A 21,481-nucleotide genomic window follows, 5' to 3' on the forward strand; every position below is an offset into this window, starting at 1 on the left:
ACTCTACATAAGTAGAGAACTAAGTAGAAACTTAAAATTTTCTTTATTTATATTTAGGATTAGATACTTTTCAATCGTTTGACTTTCATTGATTAGACATCTGTTTCGTCATTTCGTGTTATGTATAATATATTTGTTGTGTATAATATATATATAGCTATATTAGTTAGTTTGTAACAGAAATTTGTGGTAAAAATATTGATTGTCCTGTTTTCTGTTTTGCTGTTTATTTTTTTAATGTGGAAAAAAAGTCAACGTTAAGTAGCTATCTCAGAAAAATAAAGTATCGATACCTTAAGGTATAGATACTTTTCACTCGACTCTTTGAGTACGATACTTTTCTTTGAACACTACTTATGAATGTACCATCGATACATTTTATTCCGATATAATTACGAGTCGATAGTTTTGTCTCGAAGATCATCATGAGCTCAGTATCGATAACCTTAAAAAGTTCAGTATATGTATATACAGGGGCGCAACAACAGGGGTAGGGGGGCAAGGGTATTTTGCCCCCCCCCCCTTCCCCCTTCTGAAAACCTTGAAGTGGGGGCAAACGGGGGCAAAGAAAGTGCTGTGTAATCAATTTTTAGATAATAAAACTGCTTAAATAGCGCCATTTTCCACCTTGAAATACAAATTTTCCCGGGGTAAGACCCCCCGGACCCCCCGCTTTAATAGGGGGGGATCGATGATTCTTTATAAAAAGGTATATTGCCCCCTTTTGGAAATTTAGTTGTTGCGCCCCTGTGTATATATCTGTACCTGTTGTGAATAAGTAAGTAAGTCTTATAATTAGAGACCGGAATAATTCGCGGATTCATTTCGTGATAGGCTGAAATTCAAACATGTGTACAATTATGCTGATTCTGCTATTGGCTCGCAGTTTAACTGGAGCTCTCTGGGCCAATGAGAGACTATCAACCAAAAGAAGCGTCGAATCACAAGCTTACCCAGTGGAGACGCCTCACAATTTAGTACGCAATGAACACGCGTGTTTACTTGAGATGTGCAGAGGATAATGGAGGCTATCCAAGAGGTCTTTGAATCCGCGAATTTTTCCGGTCCCTACTTATGATACAAGATATCGACTTACTTAGTTATTCACGCTTGGTACAGATATGTGTGTGTTGTCTTGTTGATGTACGCGAGTGCAGTATCGATACCGCCGAGGCCGGAGTGTATCGACGTCGTGCCTCTCGACAGGACCTGGACCACGCGGCGCTGCCCGGCTTCAAGATCAAGGAGGAACCCTACAGCGTGATGCAGGCCGAGGCCTGCCCCGCCGCCAGCCCGGGGCTCTTGCACGACGGCTACAACTCCCCGCCAGGTGCGTCCTCCGTCGTTGAAAACACAATTCACGCCCACGCTCCATGTGCAACTGGTTTTTTTTTTTTTTTTTTTTTTTTTTTTTTTTTTTTTTTTTTACGTTCTTGATACAGACAAGAGTCCAAGTCCCGATAAAATGAAATAAAATAAAATGAAAATGTACATAAGATGATTAACAGGGCCGGCGCGTCCATATAGGCGAACTAGGCGACCGCCTAGGACGCCAAGTAGCTGGGGGCGGCGCAGCACGACACATAACAGCTGATATCATATGTTTAACGATTATTGAAACTAGATGAAAATGGATTTTTGTAACAGTTTGGAATGTTTATATTGATATAAGTAATTATTTAAAGTCCACGGTGACCTGTTTATGATTTGTAATAAGTAAAAAAGTAAAAAAAAAAAAAATACAAGCCTGCTTACATTTGATTGTTGACAAAATCTTAGGCTTACGTGATGTATTTTGAGGCAAGGAAAATTTTTTTTGGGTTGTCCTGGTGGTGGGGGGGGGGGGGGCATTAAGGTTTTTCGCCTAGGGCGCCAATTTACCTTGCACCGGCCCTGATGATTAGTATTGGGAACTGGGATTGACTGGAAAATGAAATTAGGTTTGCGAGAACCACGAAGTATTTCCTGATTATTTCCCAGTTATATTAGTATCTCTCTGTAGTGGTATAACAATCCCATAATATTGTACTTGTAGCAAAATGGTTTGTCAGAGACCACGTAATTTTGCTTGGCATTGAAAAAAATTGTTCTGTATGCCACCAACAAAATGTATATTCTATAGGATGTGTAGTTAGAACTGATGGACATAAAGTTATTGTTACGGACGATAGGGTGATGCGTCATGTAATATATATATATTTTTTTAGCAGCCAAATCACGTACCGCTAGTGAGGAGGGATTTTTAGGGGGGGGGGGGGGGTAACTGTTTGTGACGCTTCGAACGTTTCTGTTCACGTTCACGATATCACACTCCCCCCCCCCCCCTTTCCTTACCGCTTCAGGCTGGCAAACGTTCCGCAACAGTTGACCCCAAACTTATAAGGAAGCAAATAGCCTACCATGTTATAGAACACCCGTTTTCCACCGCAAAATAACTTACGTCTTGTTAAATATAGGATATTTTTAGTGCATTGCAGACTCTTCCAGTGGAAAACATTTACGCAATAAATTTTATCTCTAATAAAGATTTTTTTTTTTTTTAATATTTCATTTACCTTTAATGTGGCTCAACGTCATCAGAGAAGGCAACCCGCAAGGATGTTGGATACGGAATCGGCCCATCCCACTAACCTGGAATAGGTTCATAGGTGTGAATGGGACGATGAAGAGGGGGGGGGGGGAGGAGGAGATACTGGACTCAGGATGATAGTTCCGGGGTTCGACACAGGATACTTTGAAATAGAAGTTCGGCGTCTCACCACTGACACCATCTCACTCGATGATGATTATGATGATAAAATCACTTCAGGTAAACGTCTTACCGTAGGCCATGGTATAATTTTTTTAAAAAATATGTATTCCTGCTTTGTGCGTTGTGAGTTGCAGTTTCTGATAGTTTCGCCGTCGACGAGACGTAAATAATAAAAAAATAATAAAATACAAACGTGTGCGTGATTTTTACGTCGCGCGCGTGATTGGTCCATCGGCGTGCCTGCACACGCGCTGGAAGAACTCTGGTTGGTCGTCTCGTCGGATGCCATGAGTCCCTCACGAGTACAAGAAATAAATTGTTTTGTATTGTAATTAATTATTTGTGTCAATTGCGTCATCAAAACACAGTAATATTTATTGTCAGTTTCGTAAAAAAAAAAAAAAAAAAAAAAACATTTGGCTGAGTGAATACGTCAGAAAAATTTAGTTACGGGGGAAAAATTGGGTTGGCTGTGTCTGGATACGGCTGCAATTGTTTTTAACGTGAATACGTTGTATAAATGTTTAGTTGAAAACAAGGCCAAACTTCGTCCGCCATCTTATCTTTCTTCCTCTTCCTGCAGAGTCTCGTCCGTTCGGCTCAGGTTAGTGGCGTCTTTTTGGATCGTCACAAACCGTTCTTTCTTCCAATCGTCGTTCCTAATTTCCCAACCTGACTGTATAATACACCAAACGCCTCCACGTTGTAATTTTTTCGCACTGTTTTTATTAAACGTGGTTTAAACAGTTCATTATTTTCTGCGTAAAATAAATTTTATTTGATTCAAATTGGTTAACGCACATGTCCAATGCCTGCTTTCAAAGTAGGTAAGTTATTCGGAATCGAATGTTCGAGAAACTCTTGGTGATCTGTAAATATACAAAAAACTGTTTATAATGGCGTGTGCGTAAATCCTTGGCCTACCTATAGGAATACAGGCTGAGTCTGAATTCTTCTGCAGGTTCATCACGACAAAATAACTTGAAAACATAAATACGACTTACGATCTAAAGTGCTTTCCACGGCTGGTATACGTCTTTGAAGTTGGGGGCCGAACCATTTTTTTATTATAAATAATTGAGAAAGTGTTTAATAGAACACGGAGCGTCCAGATTATGTTTTAATTGAATGCAGTTCTACAGCCAACGCGTATTTTGTCCCTGTAGTGTTTCAGAAATATGTGGACAATAAAGTTGTTACCCTCAATTATTTCCACGTGATAATTTTTCTACAGCGACAAAATACGCGTTGGTAGTACAATTTCGCCCATTTAAACGTAATTCAGTGTTGTATCTTAAATACTTTATTATTCACAATAAAAAATGCTGTTCAGCTCCAACTTCAAGGACGTATACCAGCCGTGGGAAGCACTTTAGACCATAAGTCATACATATGTTTTCAACTTATTGTGTCGTGGTAAACCTGCAGTAGAAATTTTACAGTTGAATTCAGACTGATCCTTGCATATTTCGCGAAAAGGTTTCGAGACTTACTGAAAGTTAAAACACTGTAGCATCGTCTGTGGTTCATGATTGGTCGAGTTTCTTCCAGCTGCATGTCGATTATTACTGCACCAATCACAGTAATTCGGTGCGGAAGCAAACGCGTCCTGAGTGGCTCGGTCAAATAATGCAGTAGCTAACTCTCTCGCAGACAGCCGCCAATCACAAGGAAGAAACCACTGGTGCGGGTATGCCTTGTTGCATTCTAATACGTGTTCAGATTTTTTTCGCGAAAAGTGCCTGCCTCTATGATCCTGTATACCTAGGGCCAGGCATTTTTCGCGGATAAATCTGAACGCCTACTAGACTGCAACAAGGTATACGCGCACCAGCGGTTTCTTCCTTGTGATTGGCGGCCGTCTGCTAAAAAGTAGTTGCCTTATTTGGCTGAGCCACTCAGGACGCAATTGATTGTTCCGCAATGAATTACTGTGATTGGTGTTTCAACAATCGTCATGTACCTTAAAGAAAATCACCCAATCACGAAACACAGACGATGCTACAGTGTTTTAACTTTCAGCTAGTCTCGGAATCTTTTCGCGAAATATGCATGGCCCTATGTATACCTATAGGTAGGGCAAGGGTTTACGCATACGCCATTAAAAACAATTTTTTTTTTGGTATGTTTACCGATCACAACGAGTTTCTAGAACGTTTCAAAATCCGATTTATTGGACGTATTCGCGTCATAAAAAAAGAAAATCCCTCCTGCTCGTGCTCTTCTCGGCGCCCGACTGTGCGACTGTGGCAGCGCGGCGCGGCGCGGCAGGAATGTTCTCCCAGCCCCCGGCGGGCCCTGCGGGGAAGTGGGGGAGGGGGGAGACTCGCACGTGTGGGCGCGGTGCAGCGACGCGGCGGGTGCGCGCGATGCGAGCGGCGCTGCACTTCTAACGGCGCGTCCCCTCCGGCACGCTCCCCTCGTTCCACCCCTACCCCTCCTTCCCCCACCGGCCAGTCGCGGGTCGTGACGTCACCTCCGCGGACGAGCGACGGCGCCTTATTTTAGCGCGTCCCTCGCAACGCCCCCGCGCTCAGGACCTTTCAGCTGATCATTCAGTACTGCTGTGGAACACGGTCGCACTTGAAAATATAACCACAGCCTAATTTCCCCCCCCCCCCCCCCAATCATTTGCATAGTATTTTTTTTACGTGACAACGTCTAATAAATCGATGAACGCCGGCTGAACGCACGAAAAAGGATGACTCATTGTCCCGTTACGCACATAGTCCCGTTACGCTTTGTCCCGTTACGCTCATTGTACGCTTGCGCCGCATCTATCTCTCTTCCACTCGATTGGAACAACCATCGATTTGACTTTATTGAAGCACATTAAACTTGAAACACTCCCATTCGTTTTCTACTTTTCCTATCATCGTCCTATCCTTAACAGAATAACACAGATTGGAAGAAGTTAACTAGCAAACATGTATAAAAGTTATAGTTAAAATAATCTGTTCGTTAAAGTAAAACATATTTGAATTAATGAGTGCAAATAAAAGAAAAGTTATCAATTAAATTGTAGATTTCATTTCACTCCTTCTTTGTATCCATCCAAAAAAGTGATAATTCAATAAAAATGATTCAATTTTATTCATAAAAGTATGCAATCATTTTATCAATGTTTTGTTATGACGTTGTCACATTAAACTATCGTCCGTAAGCCGACTTTACAGACAACCAATTTTTTATCAATATCTGTAAACAATAGCATTTATTTTAGACTAGCCGGAGTTATCCTCTCTTCGCCCGGACGAAGCCGGCCAGCTCCTATCAAACAGGAACCGGGAGTCCCTTTCGAAGTTCAAGAACCTTCGGGATATTCATAGGATATTCTGAATTGTTCTACAACATTCTAGATCAATTACTAGAGACCGGAAAAATTCGCGGGTTCAATGAACTTCAGGATGGACTCCAATATACTCTACACACTCGGGCAAATGCCAACTGTTCATTGGCTGCTGACTTGAGTCGTCTCGACTGGGTGGCCTGTGATTCGACACTTCTATGAGTGAGGGTCTCTAATTGGCCCTCAGCCCTCCAGCTTAACAGTGAACCAATGGCAGAAGCCGCTCTAAGGTATAATTATTTGCATTTTAGCTTAAAACGAAATGAACCCGAGAATTTTTCAGGTCTATGTCCATTACGGAACCTTGCAGGACATTCAGGAACGTTCTGGCCAGTCCCCGCCTCTACGGGACTCGGTTCACAGCTGCTTCGCCGACTTCCCGTTAGAAGTGCCCTCTTCTGACACCCATATCTCCGAACCCAACCACTGCAGTTCCATACCGAGACCTTCTTCTAGGATGGGAGATGGAGGGTTGCCATGCCTTATAACCCACATGGGGCTGCGGAGATGGGTTGCGGAGTTACAGCGGCACGCAAGGACCATCACCACTTACATTTATTATATTTAATTATAATATATATATTTAACATATATATTGATTTAGGGAACCTACAAAAGTCAGTTACTGTCTACTTTATGACACTGCAATGTAATTTCTTTCCGCCAAGAACATTTATATCATTTTACTAAAGTTCACAAGCATTCCAACTACGTTCCATTTGTGTGGTTATTGAATTTAATATAAGCTCTCCTGTTAGGTAACTTAGGTAATAAAAAACATACAGTGGTAGATGGTAGTGTACAGCAATTGTTGAAATTTTTGGTTGCAAGTCAACCACACATCTTTCCCTCTTACCTTTTCGAAAAAAAAAAATTAACTAAGTTTTTTTTACCACTAAAATATTATCGATTCCTGACGATTATGTTCACTATTTATGCCAAGTTTTGATTATTTAAGACAAGGGAAGAGATCTCACGTGAAAAACTTGCTAGCGTGTTCAAAATCAACTCCCACGCACCACCTAAACCACTCCCGGTAAAAATAAACGGGGTAGCCATGTTCTACTGTAAATAATGGACACCTAAACGTTGGCCGTTCATTTGAGGGGAGCTTGAACTCGTATTCTCATTTTCTATCACTGGTGTTAGTTAGCGACTGGAAAAAATTCGCGTTTTCAATTAACTCCAGGATATAATCCACGATCTTATAAGTACTTGGGCAAATAACACCTGCTGATTGGCTACTTAATCATGACACCTGTTAACCGGAATCCTTGTGACTCGATACTTTTTTTCTTTCTTAAAGGCCTTTCATTGGCTCAAGAGTCCTTTAGGGTAAAATTTGGTCAAATCACTAAAGCAGCACGGATGTGAACGAGTTTGGATTCTAAACGATCGCGAAATGAATACACGAAATTTTTTCCAATCTCTAGTTATAGCTGTAGCTAGCGTGGAGCCTATGTGGGGTTTATGTCATCTGCTTTGTGTCTGTACTGTACATACAAGTGCGAGCCATCGTTCTGCCACAGCCCGTGAATGAAGTGTGTATGTGCGTGTGTGTGTTACTTGTTCGCATGTATATTATTGGCTCACACAAATGTCTGGTTATTGAAATGTCACGGGTTTTGACCATTCCAATTTCACGATGTTAAGAGAACCATTCCAGTATGCTCTTTCGAATTTGCATTATTCAACTGACTGAACCTTCAAACGGCGTGAGGAATTTAAGAAACTGAACAATGGATTACTTAAATATGCTTAAGAAATTTGAAAGTTGTATGATTAGAAGTAGGTGTTACTAAAAAAATTGTTAACATGTCTTAATAATTAATATTTTATGTATATTTAACTATGGCTGCAGCTGAAAAGTGTGTTTTCATTAACATTTTCGGTTGAACACAATTTGCTGCATAATTGTAAAGGCGCGTGCCCACAGAGAGAAGGGAAAAATTATTTTTAGGAATAAAAAGACTGACAATATAGGGACAGTAATAAGTTATATTGGAAGTTCTACATCAGGGCTATGACTGTTCCTACAACGTATGGAACTATTGTAAACTATTGTACGATGCTCTCTAAATGTCACTGGCTCTGACGTTTGCGTAGTGTTTCCTCGTAAACCTAAATTGCAGAAATGTTTTGCTGTCATTTCTCTGCTCAGTTCTCGCAGTGCAGAGAACCCACAGCTGTGCTGCGAAACTGTTTTGTCACTGACAACTTAGTCTCTCGACATAGACGCGTCTTGCACGCCAGTCCGTGTCCGGCGCGTAGAGACTGCGGGGCGTATGACGCGCGAGCAAGTCTCGCCCTTAACGCCCCGCTTACAGAGCTCGCGCGCCGCGCCGGGCGGCCGAACGCCGGGTTCATAAACCACGCAACACACACAACAACTCAAGAAACTCACGACGAAAAAATTTTCAACAACGATGTTTTACAAATACCTATATACTCGTTTGTAAAATACGCAAGATTTAAAAAAAAACATGCTATTTGTTCCGTATCCAAATTTATCCCTTGATCCTGATGGCATTATCCTGTACGATTGATCCTGTGGTACATAGGCCTAATGCTTGCTGTTTTAATTTAGTACGTCGAAAAATCCTGGACACAACAAAAAATATTACAATACGAAAAATGTTACGAAGTAAAAAAAAAAGTTAATTTTTCAATTTTTATTTGATCTGATAATACTTTCATTATTCATTGTTACATAATTTTTTTTGTTGTATCCATGATATTTTGACGTACTAAATTAAAACAGCAAGCATCATGTTCCACATGAATAACGTATACTGGATCATACCATCAGGATCAAGGGACAGACTTGGATACGCGATACGGGACAATTACCAAAAAACTTAACTCAAGAAGCATCGGCCAACTTTCAACTTCCTGCGCTTCGGCTTGCGTTTTTACCTTCCATATTTAAATGGAAGTGTTCCGAATTTTTTTTAAAGACATAAACGTTATTGTGCATAGATCACGATTCCACTTGTTAAACTTTTGCAAAGTGTAAAGGTAAATACACATGAAAATCAAATAATGGCACATTAATTTATTATTATCAATAGCCTATGAAATATAAAAATATCCTGGGAAGAAATTTGTTTTAAACTCTTTTACAATTTCAAGTAGTAAAGTTGATGACGTCTCGCGAATTTCGAATTTTGTAGACTACCGTGATTTTATTTGCGTTGGTTTCGTGTTGCGTTGTTGTGGCGTTGCGTCTCTTGCGTAGTATAAATCCGGTTTAACTGTTAAATATGAAGTTGTTTCCAACGTACATAAGCGGACCGCCTGGCTGGACGCACTAGCTTTAAAATAGCTAAGGATGACGCTAATTCGGGCATCACACGAATCTTCGTCTCTAAGCTCAAAGCGTGGATCTGGCATGCGGTATTTGCGTCAATCACACACCTCTGTGGGACTTTAAGCTTTGTAATTACAATCTTCATCATCGTCATCATCTTTAACACTTCCAGCCTGCGGTCGGGACAGCAAATGTAAAATACCTCCATCTTCCTCTGTCACTCCACACCATTCCTCCTCCTTCACTCTGTTCCAGTCTTCTCCTCTCCTATACTCCTTCTACTATCTGCTCTTTCCACCTCCTTCTTGGTCTTCCTTGGTGAAATTGTGATCGTAAGGTGGAAAATTAAAAATTCACGTGCACATACTATACTTTCCGGCCAAAAAATTCTCTTGAAAACACTCCTTTTAATCTTTTCCGCTGGCGAGAAAGAAAAAAAAAACACATGTTGAAAACCAACCCATGAAACAAAAATTTTGAATAGGCAAGTGTAATGGCACTTTTTAATCAGAGATTTGTCATACCTATATTTCTTGAGAAGTTGGTAAAACTGCGCGATAACGCCTGCAGCCCTGCACGCCGCTTGGTTTTCTTCACCTCGTGAAGTTGGAATGTGGGGATGTGGGAATGTGGGAATGTGGGAATGTGGGAATGTGGGAAAGGGTGAAGCTTAGGGGCAGGCATTTTTCGCGAAAAGATCTGCACACCTATTAGACTGCAACAAGGTATAAGTACCCCAACCTGTGGTTTCTTCCTTGTGATTGGCGGCCGTCTAGCGAGAGAAGTCGTTGCCTTATTTGGCCGAGCCATATTCAAGACGCGTTTGCTTCCGCACTGAATCACTGTGATTGGTGTTGTTACAATCGATATGTATATCTGGCAGAAACCCACCCAATCACGAAACACAGACGATGCTACAGTGTTTTTTTAACTTTCTGCTGGTCTCAAAATCTTTTCGCAAAATATGCATGCCCCTATAGTAATGTCACTTTGTAATGAGAGATTTGTCATATGTTTCTTGAGAAGTTGGTAAAACTGCGCGATAACGCCTGCAGCGCTGCACGCCGCTTGGTTTTCTTCACCTCGCGAAGTTGGAATGTGGGGATGTGGGGATGTGGGGTTGTGGGAATGTAGTGATGTGGGAATGTGGAAATGTCGGATGTGGGAATGTGGGGATGTGTGAATGTGGGGATGTGGGAATGTAGGGATGTGGGAATGTAGTGATGTGGGGATGTGGGAATGTAGTGATGTGGGAATGTAGTGATGTGGGGATGTGGGAATGTGGGGATGTGGGAATGTGGAAATGTGGGAATGTAGTGATGTGGGGATGTGGAAATGTGGGAATGTAGTGATGTGGGAATGTGGGGATGTGGGGATGTGGGAATGTGGGAATGTGGGGATGTGGGAATGTAGGGGGCGAAGGGCGAGAGGGCGTGTCGGGGCGTGGTCGCAGCGCGGCTGTTGCAGGCGCGGTGGACCCGTGGTCGCGCGTGGTGTTCTCCAAGATGTGGGTGCCCTCGCTGACGGGCTTCACGGCCCGCGTGTGCGGGGTGCCGCAGCAGCAGTCCCCGCCCTGCTACCCGGGTACGTGCGGCGTTACGGCCCTGCACGTGCATCGGCCTCTCCTCCCCTTCCCTCCCTGCTGACATCCCTCACGCTCTGTACCTTACACTGCTGTGCATGAACACTGGCTTGTACCTCTCCCGCGGTAGCATGTGCTGGTCTGCTTGCTTCCTGCTGCTGGTTCCCTCCCTGTTCGTATCTCTCATGACTTGATGGAAGTTTTTGGACATACGCCATTGATAAGCACTTTTTCTGTAGAAGAAAACTAAAAACTAAAAACAGAAACAGAAATTTTTTGCTTAATTTGTGTTTTTTGTCTTTTGGGTATTTTTATTTATTTATTTTTATTTTTTATTTTTTAGTTTTCTTCTACAGAAAAAAAGTACTTAGCAATGGCGTATGTTCAAAAACTTACATCAAGTCATTCACTCCCATTGCACAAATCTTTCAAAGATGTGTATCTCTCATGTTCCGAACACGTCCATGTTGCATTGCAGAAACATTGCACTGTTTCTGGAGCACTGTGCGTTGTTGGCGTGGCAGCTCAAACGATCGCATTTGTGAAATATATGCATTTCCTTCTTGCACTGGATCTCTCCGCTTCTCCCGTGACGGCAAGCTTACAATCCACATCTGTCATTGCCTGGTGTACTTCCTATATATGGCATGTTGACTACAGGCATGTTTCAGGAACAACGCAGAAATATTGCAGTGGAACATTGTGTGTTGCTTTGCACGATTGCATGCGTACAATTCGCATGCTTACTTTTGTTGGGTCTCTTGACTTACCGCAAATAATATAACCACGCACTTCTTTTTCCCTTCAACTTATTGAATATCAGAATGTACGAAAGGCTTTTAGACACCTATTTCAATGCGTAGCTCCTTTTAAATCAATTAATTTCTCTTTATATTTCGTATAATGCTTTACATTGTTTGAGTTTAAACTTTTATAATCTCTACTTTTTTTATTAAATGTTTACTTATGATTATTTTTCTTTCAAAGATATGTAATCTTGGGCGCAATCTGTCATTTTCGCCATGTACAATAACTTACATTTTTCGTAAATAACTTAATATGTGTGCTTATAATAAATATAAAAATATAAGTTCATGTAGCCTGATAGAATTAAAATTGTTATATTGTAAAATTATTTCAATTCTTAAAATACTATGAAAAATATTTTCCATGATTTTATGTTATTTAATATTTTGGAAGCAATTTGTGAAAAATTACGGCAGTTATCGTGTTCCTAAAAATGTGATGTATAGGCCTACAAAAAATACACGTAAACTTTTGAGTTGACGGTGGTTTTGGGGTATAGGGACCATAAAACGAAAAACTACATATGTATATAGGCCCTAAATATTTTCCTGAAGTTGCATCACGGTTACGGCTACAACAGGTAGTATTTCTTCGAAATATACCTAAAAAGATGCGTGCAATGTGCAACTGACGTAACCAGCAATGCGGTTTCACCACTCTCTTCCTGAACGTCGCACTTCCCGTAACGCTCCGAGCGTTACACTTTTGCTTCGTTACGATAGTCTTCGTCACGCCCTGACGACGTAGCCGCATAAAACCCTCATCGGTAGAGACCGGAAAAATTCGCGAATTCATTTCGCTAAAATACAAATAGTTATACCTCAGTGCTGCCTCTGCCATCGGCTCACAACTCACCTGGATGACTCTGAGCCAGTGAGAAACACCCAACAAAAGCTTTATCGAATCACAGGCTGCTACGTTGGAACGTCTCGCAAGACAGCAGCCAATGAATGGGTGGCATTTGACCGAGTGTATGTAGAACTATGGAGATCATCCTGCAGGTCATTGAACCCGCGAATTTTTCCGGTCCCTACTCATCGGTTGCGAAGAAGTATTTCAGAAACGATTCAACAAATTAATGATGCCCTAAAGTTTCAAAGGTCACCCAACCACCACACACGTGAACACTATTAAGCGTGTGCGTTAAGCTTTGCTGGTACAACATCATGTCACATATCTCACGGCGCGCGGGGAATTTTCTTGAAGCAGCTCATTGATCGCTCTACAGACGGCCGCTTCAGTGCGACCGAGTCTCGTCCCGACACCCGGAGACTATTCATAGACGAGTCTCGCTGTTCGCGGTTCGGTGGTCACGTGAGTTGCGGCGACGTCTCTTCCGCCGATGGCTAAGGACACGTGTACGGCTATCACATAAATTCGCAAGCATGAATCTAGTATTGCGCGAGTCCTTATTATAGAGTAAAAAAAAAAAAACCTTCACCCGATTTGTGGTACATTAGTTCCTCCGCCCCCTTTCAACAACTGCATCTTAAAAGAAAAAAAATAATTTCAGTTCATAACACCATTGAATAAACTATATATAAACATAGAAATATATAAGAAGAAAAATTTGTGGAATGAATAGTCAATGTTACCCTATTAAAAATGTTTGCTGCTTAAGTCGTGCAAACAATTGTTTTTCCCCCAAAAAGTACCTATAGCATTTTTGATTTTTTTTGAACGGGAATATATCGATAGTAGGGTTAGTAAGGATTGCGGAGCAAAAATTTGAATACTATAATATTAAAATTTGAAGTCACAGTATCTATTAGTCTGGTGCAGCATGAGGATTTTAAAACTTTGGGAAACAATTGCTGTAACACAAAAAAGGAAGAAGATGTTGTTTCAGATTCGTCTTTAATAATTTATTGGCCCATCAACTGTCCTTGAATTTACGTTGAGTTTTGACACACCCTACATATTTGTAACAGTTATAGCAAATACATCACAGGCTCAACAGCTCCGAGATTTTTTTTTGGAAACCTGGCGTTGTTGTCACGTCAGCCCGACAGATGGCAGACGGTATGCCCAGTATGATCTATGCAACTGTTTAGTACATATGTTACCAACATTATGACGACGAAAACAACTTCTCTCTTCTCTAAGAAAAACTTTATTTTAAAAACTATGCAAATTTATATGGTGAAATAAAACAGGCCGTGCTTCAAATTTATTAAAAAGAAATTAATCTGAACTGAATTTTAACGATTTACCAATAAATATATATTTTTTGTTGTCCCGCCTCTTACCTAGCAGTAAGAGGTGTGGCACATTCTCACATTGTTGTTAGTATAGAGCTGTTCGGTGTTATTCCCCGAGTGTTTTTGGTTATGGTTCCGTGGAGAAAGCGTGTTTTCGTCCTGCCACTTACGCCGGAATTACAATAGTCCGTCGCCTCCGTCCGTCATCTATACGTCAAATCACGTGACCTGCAGCCAATAAGATGGCCCAGAAAAATTCCATCCATCCGTCCGTCAAAAGCTTGGTAGTCCCATGATTTCGACGGACGGGCGAGTGAAATTAAAACCTCTAAGTGTCGTTTAGGTGTTTACACGTCAAATCTTATTATATTAGAAGGTATTAAAGTTTGTTTAATTGTTTAGCTGCTTCCAAAATTATTTCTTAACTTACGTCTGAACACATTTGAAAGTTTTTTTTTAAAACAAAAAACGGGCTGTCTCACAGAAGTGTATTAATTACGAATGGTAACATTGGAAATATGAAAATAAATACCAAGGTGAAAAATAAAATTGAGTTTAATGAGTTATAAGTACTTAGTTTACACGATTGTTTAACTAATATAATTACTTACTAGAGACCTGTAAAATTCGCGGATTCATTTCGCGATAGGATAGAGTCCAAATACTTTTGACATTATTTTGCTTCAGTGATTGGGCCACAGTTTATCTGAAGGACTCTGGGCCAATGAAAAATCTTTAACAGAAGAATTAGCGAATCACGATCATTCCAGTCAACAGGTGTTACGAGTCGGTTAACCAATCAGCAGATGCAATTTGCACGAGTGCGTAGAGGATCATGGAGTCTATCCTTTAGGGATTTGAAATCGCGAATTTTACAGGTCTCTAATAATTACATAACAGAATTGCCCCCCCCCCCCCCAAAAAAAAAAATTTAAGTTTCCTCAACGGTTGTCAGCACTGAAATGGAAAGACACCGTGACGGACGAGCGGAGTGATGTAAATCGCTCGGCGGCTGACGTACGGACGCGACGGGCTATCGCAATGCAGGCTTCACGGACCGCCGCACCGTGCGGAACGGACCAAAGTTAAACACGTCGGAGTATGTGTCCCGGGCGCAGACGGGGCGGCACGAGCTATAGATCGGCTCCGAACCCGCGGCCGAGTTCGGTTCCGCTCGGCTGCGGGTTGAAATTTAGCGGTCGTTCGCCGAACGTCTCCCCCTCCCTTCCCCCCACCAACCCTCCTTGCTTGCTCCCCCCCCCCCCCTCTAGGGTCCGCGTCATTCTGCCCTTCCGATCGTAAAAACGTACGGTTACTACGGACCGTTTCCCCCCAGCGCCACCGGTGGCAAAAATAAGATTAATGCGCCTCGGAGAAGAAATAAAAAAAATGTATATATGTATGTACTCCCGCCGGTAAAATCGTCGTGTAAAAGGAGGAAAGAAGCAGCTCATCTTACAACGCCACTGAGACTGGCGCCAGCTTGCTCGCTTCGTCCTTTTGTCTTCTGCAATTTTCCCTCCCCCCCCCCCCCCCTTCTTTAACAACCCAGCACTCTTTCTACCCAACCTTACGCTTACGCACTGTTCATGGAAGTTATTAATAGAAGTAAACATGAAAACGAACCACCACCTTTTTTTCCCCCTCATCTCGAAAGCAAAATTATTTTCTGATTATAATTTACGTTTAACACGAATTCCTTGCCGGTGTGTTGGAAACATCTTTGTTAAAACAATACTCACTGCATTGTTACGATTGTTCCAAGCGTTCTATTTCAAGCCATCAAACGAACTCCATGCCACTGTGGTTGGTTTTGCCAACCAGTATTTAGCTAACCGGAGCACAGATTTGGTGAATTGTCAGGAGACGGCATGCCGTGACGTAGGTGAAGCCATCTTTTTTTTTTTACGTCGTCACATTTTTACGCGCCAAAACATTGTGTAACCGGTGCTTAGCCACGTCTGATGATGGTTAGTAAGTATGAACTCGAAACTCAGTGGTTAAACACAGTCCAAGAGGCAGATACTACACTTCAATGTTTTGGGCGTCTAATACAATTTCTTGGACATACGCCATTGCAGTTTTTTCACTGTTTGTCATGGGAAAAATTTCACAATTGAAACAAAAAAAAAGAGATAAAAAATTAAAACATAAACCCACAGAAAAGAAGCCTAAATCAGCTTATGTCAAACAAATAAACCCAACGTTGAACCTAAACAGGTATTGAGGTCAACACAACGACGACCGCAGACGAACACATTCAAACTGAAATATCAGACAGCACAATAATTCCGCGGTAGGAATTTAATCATGAAAATAAAAATTGTTTTAATTTTTTTCTGCATTTAAGATTTTTGCCCATTAAAAAAAACAGTGCAAAACTGCAATGGAGTTCGTCCACGAAATTGTATTAAATAAAAATTCCCCCATTGCACGAATAATTTAAATAACTTGTATATTGCGCTTCAAGTCTACTTTGCTACCCAATGAATCTGCGAATTAATCGTGTCGCTCTGCTGATAATTGTGGCGACGGTGACAACTAAGCAGCCAAGTTGGGCGTGGAAAGTTTTTACCTGACTATTCCGAACCGCTACCTCCCCCCCACTCTCCCGGACCCATGGACCCAACGGCTTATTTTTGTCGGCGCTGCAGTACTCACTTTCCGTCGCACGCCGCGCGGACGACGTTTTTTTCGCTTCGCGCGCATAAACGGTGCTGACCGTCGCGGCCAGAGCGCGGAGGATGCACGGATCCGCAGATCATATTGTCCTTTCTCCGAGCTGATGGTCCATCGCATCTTGCGGATGCTGCGCTGGTAAGCCATTCCAACCCCCCCACCCCCCAACAACCAGCACCACTACTCCTTTCCCCACAATGGAGAGTGTCCGCAGGGAGGGATAAGGGTGGGTTACCGACTGAAAAAAAAAAAAAAACCTCCAGAATTATAAACTTAGCATGTACGTCGATCAGCACGGGGTCAAGCAATACCGCGAATATCCCAGCTTATGGTTGCCTCAGTGGTCGTTAATTCCATCCAGTGAAAAACGGGCGAGGATGCAGCCGTGTCACGTAAGCTGAATTTTTGGAATTTGTAGGTATCGCCTGCATTGAGTGCATTTCGGGGGGAAAAAGTGTTTTGAAACAATTATGGCGTCAAAAATATTAAACAATTTATAGGTTCTCTAAAGCATTAAGAACGTGGCGCTATCTTTTAAGTATTTTTAAAAAGTTGCAGTCAAATAGAGACATTAAAACAAAATTAACTATAAACATTTTAAAACACATATTATAACCCTAAGTATATGTATGTCTCGTATAATGTTTTTGCTTCAACGACAGAATTGTGTCTCTACAGTATGACGAACGCTGCGCTATCTCTAAATTTCAATGTTAACTAAGGATTTCATAATTGTAATGTAAATGTAATGTTTTAAGTTGTCAATATTTCTTTTTGTGACTATAAATTATAACATGAAGTATTAAAATATATTTGTACGATTATAAAGTTTCATTTGGCAAACCAATGCGCCAAGTAGGCTACATCCCCCGAAGTTCGCGAAAGTTAATATGAACGGATGACTCACGCGGATCCGCCATCTTTTTTTGAGATTTCTGAGACTTCCACAGCTGGCAACACCGTGTTTAGAGACCATTTCCGTTTCAATCGACTTTCGTTCCGTTCACGAAATTACTCCTACCACATGCCGTGTACCGAGAGCTAAGATGTTTACATATAAAAACACAAATTTTAAATCGATCTTGTCCAATTGCAAGAATCATTCAAAGAACAGATATTTCTCGTTTTACGTCTGGCAAGCTTTCATATTATTTCTCTGCTATGTTTAGTTCCATGGGGTATTCTGGATGCGCTACTTTGCTTCTGGTCCCCCTAAACAATTCTTATTCTGGGAAGTAGGCCTACTTCATTGTTCAGTATTAAACCTGCTTGCTTAATGCTTGCCATATTGCATCCCGCATGTCTGAGACTAGTGTTTTCCATATGTATAAGCAGGTTTCACCTGGGCCCAACTTAAACGGTATAGTCTTAGGCCGGTATTCCAAGACACAAAAAATAAGAAGAGTTTAGGTGTTGAATATGCTACACCTCCATCCTAACCGTATTCCTAGCGCACGGGAGGATACGGCCAGTCTTTTATTTTTAGGGAACGGATTTTGGTGTCATATCCGGTGCCGATCTCTTGCCCAAATTCCGCGCATGCGCAGAACATACCTTTTCTTTGATTTCGTCCAGATGGCGGACCTGCGTCTGTCGCCATTAACTCGTATATATTCACTTTCGTAAACATCAGGGGCCGTTACAAGCGTATTGGTGGGCCAAATGAGACTTTATGGTAGCGGAACTATCTTGGAATACATTTCGTACACTTTAATGGCCATAACAATAAATAATCGCAACTTAAAAGTACTTGAGAAATTAAAAAAATATATACATTTTTGTTGCGACGGTGCTTCTATCTCTAGGAATTTTGCCGTAACAACTGTATCGATGGTTGCGAAACGTCCGCTAGAATACGTTGGAACCTTTTTTCTAGAGGCGCGCAGGGCACCGTTTATTAAAATGGTTGCAGATTTGTTTCCTTAACTAATATTCGGTTTGGACACGTTGTGTAATACGGCCCGCGAGTTAGGTTACGGCATAATAGTCCTTATAATTAAAAAATATATATATTTATTGTGAATATTAGTGATATAAATTATGTTTATAAACTTTTTCAAGTGTACTTATTTAAGTGAGGTTATGTTCCAGTATGTATAATTTATTAGCATTATAAATTATCACATTATTATTTAATAAATAATAAATACAAAAAGTTATAACAAACGTTCAAAATATTAATTAATTATCATTATTAATTAAAATGTACGTCGATTATTTTAGTAAATTAAATGATAGATTAATACACGTATTTATGTTAATATAGATACTGATATTTATTCTTATTTTTTTAATTTGATTGAATTTATACTTCACCAACCGTATTTATAATATCACTCCAGTCCCTGTATTTTATTTTTATTTCTAATAATTATTTGAGTACAAAATTAAAGTTAGTTTTTTTTATTATGCCACGTAAGTGCAATTTCTATCGCACGTACATAATAAGTAAAAGTGTGGTTTTTAATAATTTAGTATTTTCAACGTGCCTGATTGTTGTCATACAATTTTTTTTCATTTGACATTTTATTTACTATTGGACATATTTGTGACCAATTAAGAAGAATACAAATCTGTCAGTCCATGCCTTATCAGAGACTTGAACCCGGAATCCATATTGCGCTACGGAAGTCGGCTCCAGAGATCAAGATGGCAGCACCGGGATATTCTGGATAACCGGTCCAGCGTATTTACCGCTTGCTCCACCAACTAAACTTTATTTAAAAATAAAAAATAAACTGTTGAATGTTTTTCTCGACATCAAAATGTTTTTAACGAGTCAAAATAATCGTATTGAGAAAGTAACATTACAGTTTGTTCACACGTCGCATCATTAAAGATCACTTATGATTTAGCTCTGAAAATGTGAGTTGACATTCTGATGTTGGTATGTAGGGAATCGTTGGTGTACAATGAGCGCATCGTAGGCGTTATCTAGTGACAGCCCTGTCTAGTGACCCTGGGGTCTCGATGAGGCAGTCTCGTCGGCATTTCCCCCGCAGATTTTTTTTTTATCATCATCCTTAGTGTAGGTAGCAAAGTGGTGGAGCGATGGGGTTTTAGGCTCGTCAAGTCGTATTTCCCTCCCTCCCTCCATTTTCCCTTCGCGATATCCGGATCCTTGGTGGTGCGCAGTGTTGCGACAATGGCGCGGGGGTTGCGCAACGCGCCCCCGCGCGCGCTGGCGTGTTAATTATGTCACGAGGTGCTGAGCCCGCTGATGACTGCGCGCGCCTGCCTGCGCGGTGTCGCAACCGCCGACCCACGACGACCGCCGCCGTCGTCTGTTCCCCCAGGACGGTCCCCGCCTCGCACCTGCCGGGGGCTCGCAGACCGCCGCTACCACGTCTCTCTCCTGCTCAAGCGTCCGAGGTTCCGACTCCTCCCGTGAACCCCGGGTCGCCGGCAGTTGTTTCTCCCGACGTCACACTGAGAGAAAGGTTTGTTTGCCTCAACAAAATATTTGTGTATATATGGTGAAATGAATATATTTTGTTAATTCAAACAAATATTTGGTAGTAGGAAAGATTCTGTTGACCCAACAAAATGATTCTGTCAACTATAATGTGTACATTTGGTTAGGTGTAACAAATTATTTTTGTTACTTACCGAGTTTGGTTAAGCTAACAAAATATTCTGTTTCACCAAGTGAATATTTTTTTCGCCATATATAAACAAATGTTTGTTTGATTCAAACAAACCTTTTTCTCTGTGCAGACTGCGCCATCTGCACCCGACGTATAAGCATAATGAATAAAGCTGGGTTTACGATTGATTTCCTTAAGAATCATAACTTAACTTCGAGCACACGATTAAGTCGAAACTACATTTTCCAGTTTATGATCGACATAGAAGTCGTTAATTCTAACCAATCACAGCACAAAACACATGGTCGGCCATTGTTCGAAACCGAGAAGCAGGTTTGAAATAGGTTATTGACAAATGGGATATCAATTTTTCGAAATGGATGATGATTACAAATGACAAATATACGAATTCTAACCCAAAATACTGCCTCGCTCGGTCCGATAATAAGACATAAACTTCCGGTTGAAAGGTTCCGGTTTGTTGTGATTGGTCGCTTCCCTTAAGTCTTAACGAAAAATATAAAATATAACCATTTCTGTTAAGTCTTAAGTCATCATATGGTTCGCACACGACCCGTCAAAATTCACACACGACAATCATAAACCATTCCACTAATTTACATAGAGTCATATGGTAAGTACACGACTAAGTCTTAAGTCTTAATTCTTAATTTTCAATCGTAAACCCACCTTAACATTCCCCACGCCGCTGTTCTGTGAACCCCGGGTCGCTGGTAGTTGTTTCTCCCGCCGTCAGACTGCGCCATCTGCACCCGGCGTATAGGCCTAAATGAATAACATTCCCCATTTAGAAGCACGGACTGTAAATTCACGCTGAATAATAATAATAATAATAATTATTATAAATCAATAATTATTTATTTTCCCTTTTTTTATACACTTTGTTAACAAATATTCACTTAATTAACCAGGAGATTCAGCGCTCACGAAAGCAAGCTTGTGATGTGAGTGCATCTAGTCACTTCAAATTGCATGCGGTATTTTTTGACGATTGTGAACATTTGTAAATTTATAATAACTGAGAAATAAATATATAAAATGCAACCTAAGAAACCTTACATTAGTTTTATAACGATGAAAGTTAAAAAAAAGAGCAATTTATTAAAATTCAATATAATGTATGAACGTATAAATGATAACATTGTTACATGAATAAATGAAATTATAATTCAATAAAAATTAGTATTTTAAGT

General features: G+C 40.9%; 1 protein-coding gene across 2 annotated transcripts in view; it reads left to right on the forward strand.

The window, feature by feature from the left end:
* The window catches only part of LOC134534914 (forkhead box protein L2-like), a 128,380-nt gene that overhangs the window by 36,008 nt on the left and 70,891 nt on the right, over positions 1 to 21,481 (forward strand). The window contains exons 2-3 of one of the 2 annotated variants that reach the window (XM_063373606.1): positions 1,207 to 1,330; positions 10,879 to 10,995. In XM_063373606.1, the coding sequence (XP_063229676.1) occupies positions 1,207 to 1,330; positions 10,879 to 10,995 (241 nt within the window). The remainder of the gene's footprint in view (positions 1 to 1,206; positions 1,331 to 10,878; positions 10,996 to 21,481) is intronic. The other variant, XM_063373607.1, reaches the window with a different exon arrangement.

This window comes from Bacillus rossius, chromosome 8 (assembly GCF_032445375.1).
Source record: "Bacillus rossius redtenbacheri isolate Brsri chromosome 8, Brsri_v3, whole genome shotgun sequence".
Taxonomy (NCBI): domain Eukaryota; kingdom Metazoa; phylum Arthropoda; class Insecta; order Phasmatodea; family Bacillidae; genus Bacillus; species Bacillus rossius.